A 24,005-nucleotide genomic window follows, 5' to 3' on the forward strand; every position below is an offset into this window, starting at 1 on the left:
CTTAGGGACAAGAATCAACAATCATGCCCTGCATTTTAAAGAGCTTATGATGTCATTCAATGATTCACATTTAATAACTTATTGATGTTGTCAACACTAGACTTAAAAAATAATAACTGGCACTGGATAAAGTAGGAGGCCACCCCCCCCCAACCTGCAGGGTACACCACCTTACTTCATATAGTACCTTACTGTATGAAGTAGAAGGGCAAGACTAGTCTTCCATTCCACACTCAAAGAAATTTGCTCCTACCCCTGCCCCCACCAAAAAATTGAAACCAACCAGCAGGTCACACTCAAAGAACTTCAAAGAACTGCTTATACTGAAAACCATTGAAAGAAAGGTAAAGATTTACTATACCCACCCCTACTTAACTTTGCTCTGAGAATTCCAGCTTGCGTAAAATTGTTCCACTGAAGTTTCATAATGTTAGATATGATTTTAGCATGAAAAGCAGGACCAGTGTTAGCATTTTGGGAGCTCCCAATCAATGTCAAATTATGGGCCCTTCAGAGACTTCCAGTCTACATATCACCCTGTCGCTGCCACCTCTCTGAATCAACCTTTTAGTAAATGCTGCAAAGTTTTAAGAGTAGTACTGACAGACTATAGCTATAATGTTATTACTTTACAGCAGGCCTGTGTACCACACTACGTGGAGCCATCTTATATAGGGACATTTACTTTACTGGCACTTAGTTGCAATAATGATACATTGCAACAATTCTATATATACAGGGCTGCACTTAAGTGAAATGGTGCCCTAGGCACTACCTATTATTTCACTCTTCACACACACACACACACACACACACACACACACACACACACACACACACACACACACACACACACACTCATATCCACCAGTGCTGCTCCATTTTCCCCAATCCCAGGTTCCCCACACCATGCATATTGTTTTCTTCCTTTTCTCACATTTTGTCTTACTCTTCAGGTTTTTCAAGAAGCCCTTGGTTTCTATAGGCTTTGAATTGCATTTTAAAGTTAGTTTTTTTTTTACATAATCTTTTCATCCAGTGATGACTTGAATAAAAAATTATGATTAAGGAAAGAAAGTTGGTGTTGCTGTTTAGCTTTAGTTTCCTTTGTTTCCTTTTGAAACATCTACATGGCCAGGGCAGCACTATAATAATTATATAGGAAATAACTCAATTAAGCCGTAGAATTATAGATGCTCTGAGGTGCTTTTTGGAGAAATTTTAGAAGCTTTAAATTTAGTGGTAGCCTAAATAAAAATCATGAGTAGGAAAAGAATTTGTCTTATTTTTTTCTTTAAAGAAGTTATAAGTTGTGTCCAAAGTTGCATGTGCAAAGCTGCCAAGCTGTCAGCATTGTAGCTCACAATAAACTAACAAGATAATTGTTTTTGAGGACATGCAAATCCCATTTGGCTATTCTGACCCCCCCCCAAAAAAAAAAAAGAGTCACTGCCTATGCATCCCTCTGGTGTAAGACTGGGATGATGAAAATAGAGGTTCAAATGGCCACAAGCACATTAAGTAACTGGTATCATTCATATACACAACATGCCTCCTCACCCTCCAAAGGCAGCCTCCTGCATGCATGCTTGGCATGTGATTGTAAGGAAAATTTAAAAAAAGTAATCATTGCAGTATTGTGTTCCAGCGTGTTACTCCTAGACACTACACTGCCCCTACGCAAGGTATAGTAACTTTTGCATACCACTGAGGTCTGTGAGAAAAGTAAAGGAAACAATGACCACACTGCCCCCAGCCCCAACATAAGCTCTAATGACCTCCTGTGCATGCCTCTGAAATTTGATTGTAATAAAAATTAAAGTAAGAACCACACCATTCCCAGACCCACACACAAGTTACAACAACTTGTGTACACACTTCAAACCTCTGAGCAGGGCTGTTTTTAGAATGGGTGAGGTAGAGTGTAGCGCACCACTAATTTCATGCCAAAATCCATTTGTATAGTTAGCTGTGAAGGGGGCGGCAGACCTCCTAGAAGCTTTTAAGCATCTGAATGTTTTGTGATGTACTTTATGTCTTACTTTTCATACATAATTACTGGTTAACTGCATTTTTACTGTTCCCCAGAAGAGCTGTACATGTCCTGCTGTATCGGGGCCCCCCATCAACCTCAGGTTTCACTGGTGTCTAAATCCGTCTATGACAAAAAGGGTATAGCAAAACATAACAACCCATTTTTACAGATGGGGTTCTCTGGTCCCGGCTAACACACCATACCACTCAACCTCTTGGTGCAAGAATTCTGGACAAAGGCCTAAAAATAAGGACAGATTATAAATGTTGTTCTTATAAATTTAGAAAGTTGCTAGATTAATAGGATTTGTGTTAGCATGCATTTCCTAATATATATTGTCTGAAACTCAAATGTATGGCATTATTTAGTGACTTCAATACATAGTGAATTGCCAGCAAACTGAAAATTTTATGACCAAGAATATGAGGTGAAAATCTGTACAGTTGAGAGCTATGTTACACGCGCACACACACACACACACACACACACACACACACACACACACACACACACACACACACACACACACACAGACACACACACATACACACACACGTACTGCTTTAGAGATTAAACAAACTTGGAAAAAAGTGTATATATTTCCAAAATTTCCATAAGCTACGCTACTCAAAGTAAAGGGGGTATGTATAATAAAACAGCCCTGAGTTATCATTGATTCTGATAACTCAAGCATGGCAAGTATTTTAGCATTAGTATTACTTATTGTGCTAATGTGGATGCTTTGTCCTACTAAGTAAATTTCAACAGTCGTGGCTAAACCCACATTATCCACTAATTACTATCAACTGTATAATTATTCACGAATAATTTGTGGATGAATTTATTTATTTATTTTATTTATATGTGTTTACCGGGAAATTCCGACTGGACACAGGTCCTTTTTCAGCAGAGGCCAGGGGAGAAAAACTCCACAAGCAAGAGTATATTGAGTTACAGTATTTAACATGACACACAATAATAACAGAGCAAATATGTCTACAGTAAAAAACATACATTAATACAGCAATAGATACCTGTAACAATTTGAAGAAACAGAATAAAGAAAACCTAAGTAATTAAGCTGAAAAGGCTAGTACTAAGGTTTAACTTGCTCAGTAGCAGGTAATAAAAAAGAACTATATTATTTGGAATAGGAGTTTTTTGTTTTTGTTTTCATAGGTTCATAGGTAGGTACTAGGCTATTGGCCCTAGGGCCTATCCTAGCCAAAAAGGTACCCTGGCTTTCGCCACCCAAGAAAATTATTTTCCTGTGCCCCTATCGAGCAGAGCCACAGAAGTGATCCCCAGGGTGAATTTCCTATCTCCCATCCAATCATTAAGATTTTTCTTGAAGAGTGCTAATGAGGAGCTTTGTTTGATATAGATAGGTAGTTTGTTCCAGAGTATGGGAAGTCTCTGGGACAGGAATCTATCCCTTCAGCATGTTCTGTTTATTGTTGTGACAAGGTTTAGGTCCCTAGAGTGTGTAGCTTGGAGGAATTGGGATTTCTTTAAGTGGAGCATGTCCAACAGCTCTGGGTTTGACATAGCTTTGTATGTTAGGCAGAGATCACCTCTGAGTAGGCGATATACGACGGAGTAAAGCTGGAGTTTTTTGAGATGGTCTGCGTAGGGCATCTGTTTGTGGCTGGTAATCTTCTTTGTGAGGTATTTCTGCAGCCTTTCCAGTTGTTATAGCTGTCTTGTGAGGTACATACCAAAAGGGGCACTGTATTCTATAATGGGTCTAATGAGTGACGAATAGAGGGGAACAATGACCTCTTTTTTCCTGGATGAGAAACCTTTTGTGATGAGGTGTGCCATGTAGAAGGATTTCCTGACTACTGTGGCAATGTGATTATCAAAGGAGAGACTACTGTCCACCTGTGTCCCAAGGTCTCTCATCACACTTTCGGTGCTAAGTAAACTACTGCCTATGTGGTAGTTCATGGGTACAGAGTTTTTACCAAAAGGGATGACAATGCACTTTTTGGCATTGAGCTTGAGGCCATGGCTTTGACACCAGGCATCTGTCTCCAGTGAGGCCTTTTTGTAAGATGTCCACATTGTTAGGAGTTTTGATTATTGCTCCAAGTTTGCAGTCATCTGTGAACTTCATTAGCCAAAGACCTTCTGTGTTAGCCTGTACTTCAGAGAAGTAGATACCAAACAGGAGAGGACCCAGGACTGAACCCTGTTGTACTCCACTTGTCACTGGTATGAAGTCGGATTTGGAGTCTGCTACTTTCACAATGTGGGTTCTGTCAGTGAGCCAGTTGGCAACCCATCTTGTGACATAGGGATTTATACCTAGTTTAGTGAGTTTATCTATAATTCCAGAGTGGGGGATGGTGTTGAAAGCCTTGGCGAGATCTAGATAGGCTGGGTGAACCACCTTACCCTCATCTACGGCTTTGGTGACCGCTTCAAAGAAGTCTATCAGGTTTAGGAGAAATTATCTGCCTTTTACAAACCCAAACTGGGTGGGGTCCAGAGTTTGGAGATTACCAATGTCATTGTTTATAATTTCCATGATGATACGTTCCATAGCCTTGCAGACCAGGCTCGTCAGGCTAATGGGGTGGTAGTTCCCGGGGTCCATGGTGGCTCCCCCTTTGTGGAGTGGGATGACCGTCGCTGTGAGCCATTCAGTGGGCACAAGGCCTGAGGTAAGGCTATGATTGAACATGGTACTTAGGTGGGATGCCAGTTCGTTCTGTAGTACTTGTAGAATGCAGTCTGGGATTTTGTCAGGTCCCATGGATGCCAGCCGTGATTACAGGAACTTTGCATTCTTCCGGTATAGAGATGGGCCCTTTAGGGGGTGAGAAGGGAGTATAGTTAGCACTGAACCTATCTGCCAGGATGTTGGCAATATCAGTTGGTTTTGTATATTTAGTGACATTGTGTTGTAACTCAGGGCAGATCTGAGTGTTGCTATTGAGATTCTTGACATAGCTATAGAATGCTTTGTGGTTGTCTTTAGAATCAGTGGCAATTTTGTTTTCGTAACTAACTTTGGGGGATTTTATGAGGGATCTCAGCTTCTTACTGAGGCTGATCAGGAAGTTCCTCCAATCATGGGATTTTACTCCTTTTTGCAACAGTTTATTTCTTCTGTTGTAGAGTTTGTTTGTGGCAGGGGATCACCAGATTGTTTTTTTTTTAGTCAGGATTGGGGCAAGGACAGAAACAAACAGTGCATTTTTAGGTGAGGCTTGAGTGCAGTCTCGAATTGACTGCTGGATGGTACAGGAGAATAAGGCTTCTCCTGCTGAGTTTTTGGTTTGGTGACAATAAGTAAATGTTTGCTGTTGGAGCGTAGGGGTCTACAGGAGCAGTACGTTTGGAGAAGGTATTAAACATAAACAGATCTATATTCTGTTTCAAAAGCACTGTGCAGTTCTGAAAGAACAATTCATCAGAGTAATCATTACAACTATACTGCACACCACCAAATTAAAATGAGAAACTGCATAATCCTTTAATTTAACCAAGCCAGCAGTAGAACTCCCTTTCTGTAACATTTTGTAGTAACAGTTCTCCTCGGACAGCATTAATTGTTGCATCGGACCTGGAACCGGAAGTTCGTATTTTTTTCTATTTTGGAGAATAGGCTGTGTTACTTGTGGAAAGAAATGTTGTTGTTCACTGGCTAGTCAGCGGTGACTACACTTTAAGTAGCCGCTCTTGGGCGGACATGGAGGGAGAGCAGCAGTGGGATGTACCGAGCACTGGGTGTGAGGATGGCGCGGCTGTTACACCTGCTGGGGTTACCTGCTCTCCTAGGGCGCCCGAGAGGGGCCTGGACCCCTTACGAAGGGATAGTGGGCTTGGCGTGTTTTGGCAGCTAAAACAGCGCTGTTTGGGGAGAGGGATCTACGTGGATCCGGCTCGAGAGAACTATCGTAGCATGACTAGCTTGTATGGTTCAATTAGCCCTGCAGATTCCATGAGTCTCACTACCAAGACACATGGTGCTGTGTTTAATTTGGAATATTCTCCGGATGGGTAAGGCTTAGTTCAAGTACTTTTCAGCCTATTGCACAGTTTGAATACGTTACTGTGGATATAAAACGAGTTTAATAAGTTCAAATTACTGGTAATTTGTATACATAGTTACTTTGATTAATCTCTGGTGCATTTCAACTTTATAACTGTTTTATCGCGGTCTTCCGATTTTACTTTGGCATCCTTTGTTGCTGTGCTGGCTTTATGAAAGGCATGGTGTTAGTTATACAGGCATGCAAAATACTTTACAGTTGTGCAGACTATTTGCCCATGCCCATCACAAACATTTGTCTCGCTGTGCTGCAAGTTTGCATATTTTGCAAATTCTTTAATGTGTTCACTATTTTAGCTAATTTGATTTTTGGTAATGGAAACTTCCATTCTTGTGTTAAGTTGACAAAGAATGTGATGGAATTTCAGTGCGGTTTTCCACATGTTTATGAAAATAGCGTGAAGATTGCTGTAAGCAGTTAGGGATTGTTTTGCAATATTAAATGTGTCATTTAGAAAATGTAATCAAACTTGCTGTGATTTCTGTGGAAGCGGGGATAGCTGCTATACAAGTATGTTTTGTTACACCTTATCGTAAGCTGTTTGTTGCATTTGAATTGTAAAGTATAGTTCAGTTTCTCTTTTTAGTGTAGTGTTTGAACACCTGATGGTTGGCCCGCCAAGCATCCAGTTATCAGTTTGCAGAATTAACTGATTTGTATAAACCAACAGCTTTCATTTAATTTTTACTAGTATTACTCTGTATTTCATTTTTTCAGTCCATCCACTGATTTCAACCTTGCTACTTTAGTAGGATGGTAAGTTTCTGTTATGCTGTGTCTATAAACAAAATACTTTTCTAAAACTTGCTGACTGAGCTGTTGTCTTACATTCTTAACATGCTACATCTTGTTTTTCTATATTATTTTGCAAGAAATGTGTGTTTGAAGGTTGATTGAAAACATGAGGTAAAGAGCACATTATTAGGTATTGTGTTTTGTAGAGTTAATTGCTGATTTCAGGCACTGCAAGAGGTTCAATGATTCAGTTCTTGCGGAGTCTGCATGTCCTTCCTGTTTTCGTGTTGGTTTCCTCCCACAGTCCGAAGGCATGCAGTAGGTGATTTGGACAGTCTACACTGGTCATAGGTGTGTGTGTGTGCGAGTTTGTAGTGTGGAATAACTACCTCAGCAGGGCTAGCCACCCGGCAGTGTGAACATTGTCTCTAAATAGAGTTGAGGGGTCATTTTACTACTATGTGAAAAAAACGACTCCCCTTCCCCATATTTCCATTCTTGGCTGTGCCTTTTTTTGTGAAGTTTACATGTCGTCTGTGTTTTTGTGTGGCTCTACTTTTCAGCTGCTGACTGGTTGGTCGGCAGTGTGTTATTCTTGCATGTGTGTTTGTCCTTCAACTGGACTGGCATCTCATCTTACACTCATTGCTTGTAAGGGAAGACTGTGATCCCTGTGACCTTGAGTTGAATCCAGTTAGGAATAAAAAAAAATGTATTGATTTTTTTTTTTTTTTTTTGTGATCACTTGTCTTCTAACCTAAGAAAAAATAGTAATGGTAGTATGGCTTGTGAATATTTAAAAAGTGTGAACCTGTAAAATGTTAAGGTTTTTTTTTTCTGTTCATAATAATTTTCTTTGTTTAAAAACACTAAAAGACTATCCTTAAACCCCCCCCCCCCCCCAAAAAAAAAAAAAAAATTCAGAAGAATATATAATAGTGAATAAGAAGGGACATGTATGCAGTCTTAAAACAATAGATAATGAAGACCACCAAGAAAAAGTTGTAATAAGAAAGTGTGTTATGTATTTATATCTATATAATATATAAAAGGTGTAGAATATTCCAGTTCTGTAGTTTTGAAACTCTGCGCTTCAAGACTGGCTTTATAGAGACATAATCATTTAACCCTGGAGGGGTGAAGGCATAAGTCTGAATTGCTGGAGAACCTCTTTATATTAGTGTGTGTTTTCCCAGTCGCTACTCCTGGGGTCAATGTTAATGTGCTCAAAAATGCCAAGTAGAAATTTGTGTGGGTTTCAGCAATGTGTATTTGTATAGAGCTTTGTTAGTTTAGTTTTAATAATGTGTGTGCTCATAAGTGCGTTTCTTAAAGGGACACTCCCAATGTCTAAAATTTGGGTACAACTACAGCTCACCAAAGTAATGCCCACTTTATCTACTTCACTCACATTCCCACTGTGTCATTTTTCTTTTAAATATTCTGTATCTATTCAGTTCCATTCTTGTTTTAGCTCCCTGTGTGAAGAACCTTTTGGGTTTGTGTTCCTGTTCTGTTTGAATCGGACTTACACCTCCAACTTTAAGCATTAAAATAGCAGTAAATTTAAAATCTGTTACTGTTTTTGGTTCATTTTACACAATTATTTAAGGCTTTTGAAAATTTTAATTTATGAAGGTTGCTGCATGCTATGCTGTACTTTCTGGACTGGAACCAAACTCTTAAGACACAGTCACAGCGAATATACCCAGCATGCTGTCTGGGTGCTAGGCTTCACCTTTACATCATCCATGCTAACACGAATCTTGTTATTCTATCAACATTGAATTTATAACAACAATTGAAATATGTCCCTATTTTTTGTCTTTTCTGCCCATTATGGTAGATTTTGCCCAGATTTCTTACTGTAAGAGGTTGAGAGGTATGGCTTGGGGGTTCTCTTCATTGGAACCACAATAAACGATCGTTCTTAAAAAGCAAAATTTTAATGTAAGAAGCAGTTGCTAAGTACTTGACAACCACTCCTTACATTAAAACTTTATTTTTTAGAACAATCATTCACCGTGGTTCCTACAGAAAGCAACCACAATGAATTTGTTGTGCATGGAGCAAGGCTGTCAACTATCCAAATGTTTGCAGATTGTCCAGATTTTAGCATCAAATTTTTGGTATGATCCTCCTAAATTCTGAGATTTTCTGGCAAGTCACTGAGGGTTGAAGTCACTATGTAAAGACATACGTTCGAGTGTCAGGCTTCATAACCCTTCACACAATCCATGCAAATACGAAGCTTGTCATACTCTCAACTTTCTAAGTTTATAAGAGCAATAAAAATCTGTGCCTAGTTTTGATCTGTTGACCACCCATTATTTTTATGCTCTGTCTTGCTGTAAGAGGTTGGGAAGTATGGCATGGGGGTTTCACTTAATTTAACAAATGTTCCTTGCATTAAAACTTGGCATTTTAGAACGATCATTCATTGTGTTTCTTCTGTATCGGAACTTCAGTGAACGATCATTCTAAAAAGCAAAGTATTAATTTAAGAAGCAGTTGCCAAGCACTTGCTCCTTACATCACAGCTTTTTGGCTTTTAAAATAATTGATCAGTGGGGTTCCACAGAAAGCAACCACAATAAACGCACATGGAGCAAACCTGTCAACTGTCCAGATATTCACAAAATTTTTGGTCTGATCTTGTTAAACTGGAAGATTTTTTCTGGCAAGTCACTGTGAGTGACTGACTACACAGCAATGCAGATTTATTTAGTCTGGGGTGTAGAATACTTGGGGATTAAGTACAAGTTAGTGGGTGGATTTAGAGAAGACTGGATAGAAAAATGATAGGGAAATATTTATCACTGCCAGTGTCGGTCACATAATACATCATGAAGAGGCTGAGGCAAACATCTATATGGCAATGAGTTTGATGACTGTACTAATGCCAGTACAAAGGTCTTCCATAAAGTATTGCAAATAATGTCTAAGTGACCAGTGGTAAACTTGTACCCTATCAGGACACCTGTTATTATTAGACCTGTAAATAATACTGTTTCTAGCCTCTCACATATGCATGTAACTGCATTTATCATGCATTGACATTAATGTATTCATAGCAATTGGCCATTTTGCATCATAACATGGAGTCATAGGTTCATAGGCAAGTACTAGGCTATCTGCCCAAGGGCATTTATAAGCCTAGCCAGAATGTGTTGGCTTTCGCCACCCCCTTAGATTAGTTCCCTGTGCCTCTGTCCAGCAGAGCCATTAGTTCCCTGCGCCACTGTCCAGCAGAGCCACTGCAGTGATCCCCTGGTGTAAATTTTCTGTTTCCCATCCACCCGCCAAGGTTTCTCTTAGAGTGTTAGTGAGGGGCTCTGCCTGATGTATATTGGAATCCTGTTCCAAAGCATGGAGAGTCTCTGGAATAGGAATCTATCCCTCCAGCATGTCCTATTTATTGTTGTGGTGAGGTTTACATCTCTAGAGCGTGTGGCTCTAAGGGAATTTTTTTTTTTTTTTTTTAGGTGGAGCATGTCCATCAATTCTGGGTTGGACATGGCCTTGTATGTCAGGCAGAGATCACCTCTGAGTACGCAGTATGCAACCGAGAACAGCGTTTCTTGAGATGGGCTGCATAGGGCATCTGTTTGAGGCCAGTAATCCTCTTAGTGAGGTACTTTTGTGGTCTTTCCAGCTGTTGCAGGTGTCTTGTAAGGTACATCCCAAATGTGGGCATTGTATTCTATGATGGGTCTAATGAGTGATGAGTAAAGAGGCACAATAACCTCTCTTGTTCTAGATGCGAACCCTTATGTGATTAGGTGGGCCACATAGAAGGATTTCCTAACCACCTTGGCAATATGATTATCAAAGGAGATATTACTATCCACTTGGGTCCCCAGATCCCTTATTACATTTTCTGTATTTAGGGGACTACCACCTATGTGGTAGTTCACGGGTACTTTGTTTTTTCCAAAGGGGATGACTATGCACTTTTTGGCATTTAGCTGGAGGCCATGATATTGACACCAGGTATCCGTCTCAGTGAGACCCATCTGGAGGGTGTCTGTATTAGCTGGAGAATCAATTATGGCCCCTAGTTTGCAGTTGTCTGCGAACTTGGTCAGCCATAGTCCTCCTATGCTTGCCTGTACCTCTGAGAAGTATATACCGAACAGGAGGGGTCCTAGGACTGAGCCCTGGGGGACGCCACTTGTAACCGGTTTAGAGTCTGACGTAGAGCCTGCAACTCTCACCATGTGAGTCTGAATATACATTCATAGTTTGTGTTGCATTAATTGGCCTTGTGTTTTATAATTTTTATAATAAGAAAATGAAAGGTAAAGCGTAGGTGCATGGGTGATTACAGCCCCTAAATTCAGAAAAAGAATGTATGTTGGGATTGAAAAGCCAATAGTGATTTAGTGTGCCATGCAGATGTCCAAAATGAGAGAGATATATTACATTACAAGAAAATATTATAAGACCTTTGATATGGTCAACCACACCAAACTTATTAATGTCCTCACTTCCCATAACCTTAGCAATACTGCCATTGCCTGGTTTCAAAGCTACTTAACAGACCGATAAGCCGTCTGTTGGCAGCATTTCCTCTCACCCCTCCTCCTGGTCTCCATAGGGGTACCACAAGGCTCCATCCTTGGACCCATACTGTTCTCTCTCTTTACCAATCTACTTCACTCTGTCACCCCCATGCCATTATAATTCAATACACTGATGACTCTACTTTGATCTTCTCTGCCTTCTCCGTCATTGACTTCCAAACCATCACCCGAGACTCCTTCCTGTCTGGAGAAACCTGGTTAACCAACTCCCAGCTTATGTTAAATCCCAGTAAAACAAAACTTATGATCTTTTACACCACTAGAATTATCTCTTCACTCCAGCCTTCCACATCTTCTCCAAAAACAAAACCATGATCACTCCTACTGCCCATACCAAACAACTAGGGATTACAGTTGACAATAACCTGAAATTCGATCTCCATATAGACCAAACCATCAAAAAAGTTCACACTGTACATAACTACAGATTTAAATGATGTATAATATGCTGCTATTATACTTTCCTGTTGTTTCAAAGTATCAGTGTGCTACATTAATATCTTACATTTTTGATGTACTTTATAAGTTTCAAGTTATTATTTTTTAACACTTTGTTACAGCATTACACTGGAGCTTTCTCCCCGGGCCTCCACTGAAAAAGGGCTCCTGTCCAGCTGGACTTTCCCGGTAAACAAATGTAAAATAAATAAGTTACATGCAGCATCATGATTATGTTCTGAATTTAGGAAAATATAGCTTTGTTAAAAATGTTTCTGATTATAAGTAAGGTGCTTAACTCATTCACTCTAATGGAGCTCTGGAGATTTGATCTTTAACTTCCAATGTTTGTAGCCTGAGCTTTTTAATAAAACCAAGTTATGTCCTCACAGCTCAAACAAATCTAGAGTAGAACACAATTGTTGAAGAGCTATGAATAGCAAACCATTCAGCACAAACTAATCTTTACATAGGTTCATAGATGTCACACTTGCTAGATTCTAGGTCTTAAATTGCATTTTGTAAGTCACAATAAACTGTACAAAGTATTAATTTGTTTTGTAAATGACGTATAGCAGTAACCACTCATGTTACTGTTGACAGTGTTTTGCTCATCAGGTGTGAGCTTGAAGCAGTTCTAGCTATGTTGCTTGGTTGTTTGAAATATTTAGAAAAATATGAAAATCAGGGCAATATTTCCTTAGCTGCTCTAGACTGAGGTCAGATATAAATGCAGCTGGGTTGCCTGTCATAAGAACATAAAGGTAAAACTTTCAGCAGCTTGTATGCAGCATGGTTTTGAAATTAATGTAAATATGATCAGACAATATTAGATGCCTTGAAACATCACTGGGGTGATGTTGGAAAAAAAAATCCAGAATGTGTCACCATAGCTTTAAAAGCTGTAATACACTTCATTAAAAAAAAAAAAAATCATTGTAGTGTCTAACAAAGTTGTAAAGATATTTGGTCAGCAGAATGATTTTGCTTCTGCCCACTGTCTTTGTGGCAGTACTATGTGTTTTATGGTTTTCAAAACTGCAAACTCTTAGCACTCCTACACTTTTTTACTGACTAGTAGTAGCACACTGGGAGAGCTAAACTCTATGCACTACAAAGAATTATAATTGGGTCTCTCATCATAACATAGTGCTAAGATCAAGTCGCCAATCATAACTTGATTTATTTTGTGTGCGAAACATGGATGCCAAGAAATTTACCTCGTGAGTAAAGTTAATTTATGTGTACTTTACATGTATGCAGAAATTTCCCTTTCATGTTTTGCTTTGCATTGCTGTGCTCTTGAGTTGAATTTCTTGATGCACACATCTTGAACACATAACAAAACGATAATAAATGGAAACGGACACAATTGTAGTCATCTTCACTTATGCACACGTGGGCATCCAATAAAAGCTTCTGTAAGCATACCTGATATATCATTGTTAAGCTTAAACATCATATCTGACTCAGCTCTTGCTATAAACAAGATTTTGCTGCAGTTATGCAACTTTTAATTGTAGCAACCATTCATGGACTTGAGCATTACATCACATTTGCTCAGGAAATGATATTGGTCACAAGCTGTTAATTAACAAATTTGCACTAATCAGGAGGTTTGTAGTCTTAATTTTTTTTAATTCGTATTGGATGAGAGTCCTTTAAGGACATATATAAATGTGTTATGCTGTTTACTTAGCAGTAATAGCATCACTCATGTCATTGCAGGATATCTATTCTTTTGGCAGCAGTCTGACTGTTGGATCATTGTATACTACTAAATACTTGTGTATAGAACGCACATTTGTAAAGGAATTATCTGCATCCATTTGTCCACAGCCCCTTTTTCCCATTTTTGCACACGAGGTCAGGGTGTCACTTCAATAGTGGCAGTCATCTAGAGCCAAGGTTTACACTGGGTGGCTAACCTTGCGGTAGTTCTTCCACACCATACATTCACACGCGCACTCTCACCTGTGGCCAGTTTAGTGTCCAGTCCACCTACTGCATGTCTTTGGAAGGTGGAAGGAAACTGGAGCACCGGGACGAATCCCACACAAACACACGGAGGACATGCAGACTCCATACAGAAGGTACCCCAGCTGAGAATCGAACCAGGGAACCTATTTCTATGAGGAGACAATGCTATCCACTGTGCCACTTTTTTAAAATAAGAATGCTGAAGGCAAGACCCTTTTATTGAAGCTGAAAGCACCCACTGGCAGCGAAATAAGCTTGTGGAGGTGTATGCTCTGTAAAGCTGTTGAATAAGTGAACTAAATCCATCTAATTGGAGGATATGACATTCGGTGATACAAGTCATCTAATGTATGCATTCATCATGTGTTACAGTTCCAGCTTTGCATGTAATTTGGGGGAACTACAAGTATACAATATAGACTGTGCAGTGGTGCAGGAGTAGCGTTGTCACCTCACAGCAAGAGGTTTTCTGGTTCAATTCTCGGCTGAAGTGCCTTCTGTGTGGAGTTTGCATGTCCTCCCTGCATTTTTGTGGGTTTCCTCTGGGTGCTCTGGTTTCTTCCCACATTTCAAAGATATGCATCTGGAGAGTTTCTCGCTGGATTTCTGTTGAAAATTGGCTTTGTTCCAAGTCGGACTTTCCCAGTAAATAAGTGTTAAGTAAAATAAATTTCACTTCAGTATCATTTTTGCATGAAAGTTGTTTAACAAGTTAGATAAATGCTATGAACTTGAAATGTAGTTGGTAACATACCAGAGTTTGGAATTGCTTTCTAATCACACATGGTTTTGCTTATATTTGTATTGGCATCAGCTGGAAAATTTAAAGGCTCATACATTGGATGCTTTTGCAGAAGATTATTTTCTTGCAAATTGCTCAGAGATATAGCATTGTTTAGAATATGTTGACTTTGCAAAAGAAGCAAAACCAGTGCCTTGTACATAGAAATTCAAGAGCATATCATTTTATACAGTGTTACACTATTTTTGATCATCCTGGATGTGATTTGTGTCAGCTGTCATACTGGTACAGTGGGAATTTTTTTGGAGGCATTGTGCATTAAATATTTTGTTAGCAAAGGTCTTGGGTTGTGTAGATGTCACAAAGATTTAACAATTCACTTAGACTAATCTTTTGTCATTTTGAGAAGTAAATAATCATTGATATTTGCTTTTATAACATTGTAGTATGTAAATGTATTTTATAATTGATTTGTAGTTCCGTGTTTAAAATCCGCCTCTTGGGCGTTTTTTTTTTCTGGCTATACTACTCGGACAAGCCCATCGTGGTCCTAGCTACAGAGAACTCAGAAAAGCGACTACTTTCTGGATTTAAGTATCTTTGCTGTTTTTTTACTTGGAATAGCTTCTCTAGCTTACCCTAAACAAGCTTAAACTGTTTTTTTAGCTGTTTGCTGCATTATTTTAAAATCTGCACTTAAAGTTACTTTTTAGTCGAATTTGATCGAACGTTTGTTTGTTTGTTTGTTTAATTTAACTGTTGAGGCTGCCCACTAAAGTGTGCTAACCTGTGTAACTGATTTATCACTGTTTCTGCATTTTCTGTGTGTTTCTATCTTAAAAACAAAAAAATAATCCTTGTTTTCCTGCCTCTCCTCAACTAGTTTAGACCAGTTTACAGGCATTGCTGTATTCTGGGCTGTGGTGTAGTTCCTGTGTTGTCCATTACCTTACTTGGATAGAAGGAAGTTTCTTTGCTCACCAGTGGGAGTGGGGAGCCTTGAGCAGCCTACCTGTCCCTGTAGGAAGTGACCTCAGCACAAGAGCTGTAGTAATTGGTTGTTTTGGACCATTTCTAGCTCTTTTGTAGTTCCCTGTTTAAAATCCGCGTTTGCATGGCTTTGCGCGGTTGTGCGCATAGCGCAGTGCCGGTTAAAGTTCTTCTGCTCTTCAAGTCTGCTCTTCAAATTTTCCCTTAAGGAAGCTCTACTCTTAGTATAATCAGACTACTCACTATATTATAAGCCTAGCACTTGTTCTCAAAACTTCTCTACTAAGTAAGCACTCTCGTACTAAGTAAGCAGTACATCCACCTACCACCCCTGTGAATATCCACTTCCCTTAAAGGCACAGCACTCCCTTATACTGTTCTAGCATGTCGAGTGGTAGATTACTGGCGTCCTCTCCAGTTCAGCTGGTTAATCTGGGTATCTTGAGACAATGCTACAATTGTCTCATGTACACAGACAACCCTCTCCTCCTCCCAACAAACACAAATACATGTGAGAGATGCAACTATATAGCCAAACTGGAGGCTGAACTCTCTCAACTCAGGGCTGGCATGACCAGACAGGAGGAGATGGTAACCACACACACAACAAACCCAGTCCCACATAGACCTACCACAACTGCAAACCAAACACATAAAAACACAGACGTACTCGGAGGCTCTAATAAAAAACTTACCAAAACAACAGAGGCTCCCAAAGCAGACATCCAAAAATCCACCACCTCAAAACAAAACACATGCAACACATACTTCAATAAATCAGTGTGTCAACCAATCGCAGCCCTTAAGGCCAAACACCATGCCTGATACACTAGTAATAGGTGACTCCATCCGCTTACCAGGCTGAACAAGGAGAGGGTGACTGTGAGCTGCCTATCGGGAGCTAGGATCCGCCACATAACACACGCACTCGGGTCACTCCAAAGCAAGTACAAATATGACTCCGTCATTGTCCATGCTGGTGTGAATGACCTGAGACATACCTCCCTGGACTACATGAAAAGAGACATAGAGGAGCTCTCTGATTATGTAGCCCAGGCTGGTATGACCCTGAGCAGCATCTTGCCCTCACCAAGAATGATGCCACAATACAAAGACAAGATGATCAGCTTTAATAATTGGCTCAAGTACTGGTGTCATTCTAAGGGGATCCAATGTCTGTCTGCCTGGGATGACATGTTGGACAAGCCACGCTGCTTCGCAAGGGACGGCTTGCACCTGTCACCACTGGGCTTCCGGATATTGGCTAAGGCTCTTGCCACCCCATAGTGCCTTTTTTAGGCAAGGCTCAAAAGACAAACCCACCTCCTTAGAAAACAAAAATGGAAAAAAACTAAGGGTAATGCCGCTCAACGCCAGAAGTCTAAATCTCAAGATGCAGGCACTTGATGCACTCCTCAGTATGGAGAACATCAACGTCTGTGCAGTAACTGAAACCTGGTTCAAGGCTCCTGAGAGCACCCCAGCGCTACCAGGCTATACCTCGTATCATGCTTTTTGGCCCCAAAACCTGGGCCGAACCACAAAGGGAGGGGGGAGTGTCCATATTCATCAAGGACACCCACACCTCCAGGTTAGTAGCAACACATGAAGCATCAGAGACCATACAGGTGCAACTAACCATAGGCAAAACTGCTATACAACTGGTAGCATGTTACAGACCACCCTCCCAATGTCAGGAACCCCACTCAGCCTTCCTGAAGACATTGGAGGATATGAATGTATCACAAAATACCATCATACTGGGAGACTTCAACTACCCAAACATAGATTGGGTACATTATTCTAGCCCGAACACCCTAGCCCAAAGGTTCCTGCAATTCATAAATTCAAATGCACTGGAACAACTAGTCATCTCTCCCACTAGGGGAGATAATATACTAGACCTGATCATCACAAGCATGGGGACAAAATGCTCCACACCGGAGGTATACCCCTCACTAGTGAGATCTGACCACAAACTAATCACCCTTGATATACATATACCACCTCCACTCACAGCACAAAAGACCACAGTGAAAAACTTCTCAAAAACAGACTTCACTCTTCTTAAGACTGAGATGGTATCCTTTAAGCCCACTGGGCCAGTGGATACCACATCCCAAAATGCAGAATCCTTCACAAATGCTTTCTATGGACATCTCCAAGAATGCATGGATCATGCAATCCCAAATAAATCCAAGTCCCTCTCCACCAAAGGAAAGCATCCTGTCTGGTGGACCTCAGCCATTAACAAATTGTATAACAAAAGAAGGAAGCTACTGCACGACAGAACAAAATCCCATAAAGGGAAGACATCTCTGATCAACATTAGCAGAAAACTATGTTCTCTCATAAAAACATCCAAGGCCAACTTGAGAGAAAAATCGCTAAGGACACTAAATATAACCACAAAGCCTTCTTCAGCTATGTTAGAAACCTGGGCGGAAACCCTCAGATATGCTCTGAGTTAGTTCACAACAACAAAAAATACACTGAACCCACAGATATTGCCAACATTCTGGCTGACAGGTTCAGTGCAAATTTCTCCCTCCTCACCCCCAAAAGAAGAAATACTTATCCCAGCTGAATGTAATCTCCCTGTCATCTCAGATGTCCAAGTGAGAACCGCCCTCAACAAAGCTAAAAACACAGCATCAATAGGACCTGACGGTATCCCGGGTTGCATGCTACGTGAACTCCAAGAGGAGCTAAACCCGCACATAAAAATGCTATTTAACCTTAGCCTTACTACAGGATATGTACCTGATCACTGGCGTACAGCAACAGTGGTCCCACTCCGCAAAGGGGGTACCTCTACAGACCCTGGGAACTACCGCCCCATAAACTTAACCAGCCTGGTCTGCAAAGCTATGGAAAGAATCATTATGGAACTCGGACCTAGGGGACCTACAGACACTTGACCCCACCCAGTTCGGCTTTGTAAAGGGCAGAACCTGCCTTTTGAACCTGGTTGACTTTTTCAAAACAGTCACTAGAGCCATTGTTGAGGGCAAAGCAGTCCATACAGCCTACCTGGACTTGGCTAAGGCCTTCGACACAATACCCCACTCAGGCATCATAGATGAGCTCAACAGCTTAAACGTAAACCCTTATGTCACTAGATGGGTTGCAAACTGGCTAAAGGACAGAACCCATAAAGTTAAAATCGCTGGAGCAATGTCAGACTCAAAGCCAGTCACAAGTGGTGTCCCACAGGGATCTGTCCTGGGACCCCTCTTGTTCGGCATTTATTTCTCGGATGTTAAAGCAAACATGGGAGGGTTGTGGCTGACAGAGTTCACAGATGACTGCAAACTAGGCGCCATAATCGATACACCAGCGGACACATACATCCTACAAAAAGGCCTCACAGAAACGGACAACTGGTGCCGGAGTCACGGCCTTAAACTAAATGCCAAAAAATGTATAGTCATCCCCTTTGGGAAAAACAAAGTACCCACAAATTATCACATAGACAGCAACCCACTGAGTACGGAAAAAGTAATCCGAGACCTAGGGACCCAAGTCGACAGCGACCTCTCATTTGACACCCACGTTGCCAAAGTGGTTAGAAAAACATTTTACCTTGCACACCTCATCATGAAGGGATTCACATCCAGATCCAAGGATGTCATTGTACCCCTATACTCCTCCCTCATCAGACCCATGATTGAGTACAATGCCCCATTTGGTATGTATCTCACCCGGCATTTGCAACAGCTGGAGAGACCACAAAAGTACCTCACCAAGAGGATCAAGGGTCTCCAACATATGTCTTATTCTGCCAGACTAAAGAAACTCCAGCTCTATTCAGTAGCATACCGCCTGCTCAGAGGTGATCTCTGCCTGACGTACAAGGCCATGTCCAATCAGGAACTGATGGACATGCTCCACCTCAAAAAATCCAAATCCATCAGGACCACGAGAGCTAAAGACTTAAACCTCGGCACAAGTATGAATAGGACATGCTGGAGGGATAGATTCATAACCCAGAGGCTTCCCATGCTTTGGAACAAGATCCCAGTTCATGTTAGGCAGAGCCCCTCACTGACTCTCTTAAAGAGAAATCTTGATGAGTGGATGGGAGATCGTAAGTTTACCCCAGGGGTCACATCTGTGTCACTACTAGACAGGGGCACAGTAAACTAATTCTATTATATAAGGGGACCTTCATTGTGTCACTACTAGACAGAGGCACAGTATTCTAAATCTATTCTGTGCATTTTTGTACCATTTCATGGGGTGGCGAAAGCCACATCACTATGGCTGGGCTTACAAATGCCCCAGGGCAGATAGCCTAGTACTAAACTATGAATATGAAAAACCTGATAAATGAGATTATCATTTTGCACGTTTAGATGGTAGCTTTTAATTTGAGTCAGTTAAAAAAATAATGCTTCTCTAAATGATTGGTAAGTTTGAATTTACTGATGACTATTTAATTTTCGTGCAATGTTTGTTTTGCTCTGCCTTCATAAAATGTTTTTAAAGCTAAAGCCAAGTGGAGTTAGTTTCATTATTTTTCCTGGAAAGCAATAAGCCAATTAAAAATATTTCTTGTTTTTGCCTTCCAGTGGGTTTTTAATGAGTAAGTGAATCAATCTTCAGTTTGCAAGTTGTATGGGGGTATATGTACAGATTTAAAAAAAAAAATTCTCCACATCTCATGCCAACTTTGATTTTTCATTTAATACATATTTTATATAGTCAGAAATTTGAGACTCTAACTTCAAATGCAGCTACAACAACACTGAACTTTACACCAGATGTGTCCAACTTGCGGACCTCAACCTAACTGCAACATTGATGTACACATGCCCTAAAACACTTTTTTTGTTTTGTGTTTTTCACTCTTGTGACCTGTAACACTAATGTCGGTGTGCGCATGCGCCAAAGCACCCTTCTAGTTTTGTTTTTGAGCCAAAAAAGGGTCAATGTGTTTATGCCATTATTTTGCACCGAACAATCTGTGTGTGTGTTCTCGCTGAAGAGGGACTTGTGTATGGATTTGCCACTGTTGCTTTTAAAAGGGACAGCCCATACCTGTGTTAATAGGTAAGTAAGGAGTGAGTGCATGCATGAAAGCAGAATTGTGTGTGTGAAAGTAGAAGTGTGTGTGCATGACAGAGAGAGACGCATGCACAAAGAGGCTAACAATGATCAGTCTACCTACTGAACACAAACAAGTTACCTCACAAATATATCGTACATTTAAAAGTACACTTTCATTAAATTGCAGCTTTCCTGACAGGGAGAGTGTTGTATTGAACATGAACTCATACCTCTTAACTGTATGGATTTTCAAGGAATGTCTGGATTTTTACCTCATCTTCCAATTCCAAGGTAATGCAGTTCCAGAGTAAGAATAAGACGGCGGCCTAGGGTTAATGGGTCAGTAGTGGACTTGACTATGTGGGACTGTAGCATATAAAGTTGTATTGTTTTTTCAGAGAAACAAAAAAGCACCTAGTACTGTTTTTTCATTGGTGGGTTCTAAGCAGTGGTAGTTTGGACAACCGTAAGCATACCTTTGGTGGATCATCAATACTAGCAAATCAAGTGGGCACAATGTCATTTTTTAAATGTTGGGGGTTTTAGTGTGTATGTGTATGCTTATGTGTTGGGAGTGCTGCAACATGTGTTGGGAGTGCTGCAACAGTAGATGATTATTAAAGACAGAGACTTGGACTGTGGAGAATGTTTCTTTGTTTCAAAACGTGATACTTGGGTACGCATGCCACAAGTAGATTTTTTAAGACATAGCTTCTTGCCATTTACAGTGGATGGATATTTACATTTAATGGACAATGCTAGCAGTATTAGCGTGGGCCTGTGGGGTTCTGAAGGATGCCAAGACTACCACTGCCAATGTCTTGTAAAGTGACCTGGAAATGGATATTGAGATGTTACTGAAAAAATATAGTAAGTGGGCTTAGAAATATAGTTTAAACAAAGTGTACTTTCAATTTACAGGCCATAATTTAATTTATTTCAGGTAGTCCAGATACTGGTAGATTGTATACCATTAGACTTAATTAGGGAGAGCTGTCATTCTGGGGAAACGAGCAGCCCTAGTTTCAGTGAAAGCTCTGTGGATGCTTGCAGGTAGGAAGTTGCAGGATGCTGATGCAATATGTTTTATTTATTATTTTTAATGCATTTGTCATTTCAAAGCATGGTTTTCTTTGTTGCAAAAGAAGGCAGGACTGAATGAGCCATATAATGTTTAACTGATGATGGGATAGAAAGATAAGTGATGTATAATGTTTGCAGCTAAAGTTGTTTCAATGGTGTCTGTGATGCATAAGTATTTCTGGGCGTGTGTCCCTTTTTTATTTTTCGTTTTGTCCAGGAAGGTTGAGCGGTATGGTTCCATACTAAATCAGAAGTTGTATTTACCTTGGAAGACTTTTCGGCATAATTATGAAAAACAGAGCCTTTTTAATATCTCTGCTTATTTCCAACATAAACTGCCATGTAACCTTGCAAATAACCTTCTTATTAAGCTACTTTACTTCTTTTGGAATTGACCGGTATGATTCATCTGTTCGGACATAAGCATAGAGTGCCAATGTGACTTTGATTTCTTGCAGCAGTCTGTGGTTTACATATCACAATAACTTTTCTGTGTTTCTGGGTGTGTAATCAATTTAACAGTTTTAAAGATGTTTTCCAAAAATAAATAAATAATAAATAATCCTCTCTACACTTTGAGCTATTGACAAAGTCTGGGAATTTTTTTTTTTTTTTTTTTTTCAAAAGCGAAGGTCAGCATTACAGCTCAGTAAACAGTCAGTCTGTGAATAACTTCTGTACAAATTAAAATGTCTGAATGTCAAATGGCTTTAGATTGGAGGGAAGTTTATTTTTATTTATTTTATTTTACATTTGTTTACCGGGAAAGTCTGACTGGAAGTTCATTTTCAACAGAGGCCCGGGAAGAAAAGCTCCAAAAATAACGCAAAACAATATGATACAAGAGAGAGAGAGACAGCAAATCCTGGATGTAGTACTCGTACAGTATGTCGGAGATTACATCTCGTAACAGTGAGAATCATTGAGATACAGAATAAACTTAAAAACATTTTTTTTACAGTTATAATTACAGCAAGGCAAATATCAATGATTTTAAGTTTTCAGGAGAAAGCTGTTTGTACAAGGTTGAAGCTCTGAAACAATCGTTTGGTATGGATTGACACAAGTTATATGTTTACACCAGTATGTAGCATTATCTTGGAGAGTTTATGGTTTTCTTGTTGTTTTTACTTTTTGCTGAGCAGTTTGTTGATTTATTGATGGTCCTTTTGGTGGTGGGAAATTGCATGGATGAATCCATCTCTATTATGATTTTTTTTTTTTCAGATATTTCGACTTCCACACAATTTCATTCCGTGAGTGGGTGTCATGTGATTACTGAGGTTGCCTGTTTTACAAATAGGGGCTTTTGTTTGTGTGTGTGTGTGTGTGGGGGGGTGTAAGAGAGAGAGATTTAATATGTATACTGAATATATTTTTGCAGTACTGCGGTGGTGGTGCTGCGGTAGCGTTGTAGCCTCACAGTTAGATGTTGCCCATTCGATTCTCAGAGCGTCTTCTGTATGGCGACATGCTTGAATGGGCGTTCCTTCGTTGAAGGTTGTGCGTTAGGCCCGGCAAGCCAGCACATAAGACTCTACTGCCAATCATTAGCGGACTGGAGTTCTGCTGTGGCGACCCCTAACCGGGAAAAGCCGAAAGACAAAGACTGAATATATTTTTGCAAATGGAATTCTTAGTTAAACAGGCCCCTCTTGAGGAACCAATATTAGATCTTAGCCATCCATCTGGGAAAGGTTAGTATGTGGATTTTCCATCTGGTTTGAGGAAGGCTATGCTACTTACTCAAGGAGTATATTTATGGCTATCCATCCAGCCATCCAGTTGTCATGTTGCTGAACTACATTGTTTGATAATGAGAGGAGCTTTTTACAGAAGATGAAGGTTTTGTGTCGAGCATCTGTCCATACAAAGTGGCATGTGTATGTTGCAGTGAAGGCTGTGGTCTTTGTAGTGAGCGTTTTAAGTATAACCAGTATTTCTGAGGTAGAGGAAGTCTCTTTCTTAGCATGGAAAGCAAGCCAGTGATGAACTGTATAGGGGCCAGTGAGAGACAGAGGAAAGCAAGAAGCTTGTTAGTCTGCTTGGATAACTAAGTGAACTTAGTCCTTTGACCTTTTTTGTCAAATGGTTGTAGTCTTTCTTTTGGCAGGGTGTTTTGCTGAGGCACATGCCAAAAGGGGCATTGCACTCAATAATGGGTCTTGTAAAGGAAGAATACAGGGATGTTATGACCTCCTTGTCCCTGGATGAGATACCCCTACTAATGAAGTGGGCCATGTAAAAAGCTTTCCTGCCAATGTGGTGGTCAAAAAGTCAGGTTTCTATCAACCTGGGTG

At 40.2% G+C, this 24,005-nt stretch overlaps 1 protein-coding gene across 1 annotated transcript in view; it reads left to right on the plus strand.

Moving 5' to 3' along the window:
* Positions 1-5,587: 5,587 nt before the first annotated feature.
* The window catches only part of DCAF10 (DDB1 and CUL4 associated factor 10), a 656,523-nt gene continuing 638,105 nt past the window's right edge, over positions 5,588-24,005 (plus strand). Inside the window, exon 1 of the mRNA XM_044059359.1 lies at positions 5,588-6,046. Coding sequence (XP_043915294.1) covers positions 5,736-6,046 — 311 coding nt within the window. The 5' untranslated portion in view covers positions 5,588-5,735. The remainder of the gene's footprint in view (positions 6,047-24,005) is intronic.

Source organism: Protopterus annectens, chromosome 17.part0, assembly GCF_019279795.1.
Source record: "Protopterus annectens isolate FY-2018-M chromosome 17.part0, PAN1.0, whole genome shotgun sequence".
NCBI classification, from domain to species: Eukaryota; Metazoa; Chordata; order Ceratodontiformes; family Protopteridae; genus Protopterus; species Protopterus annectens.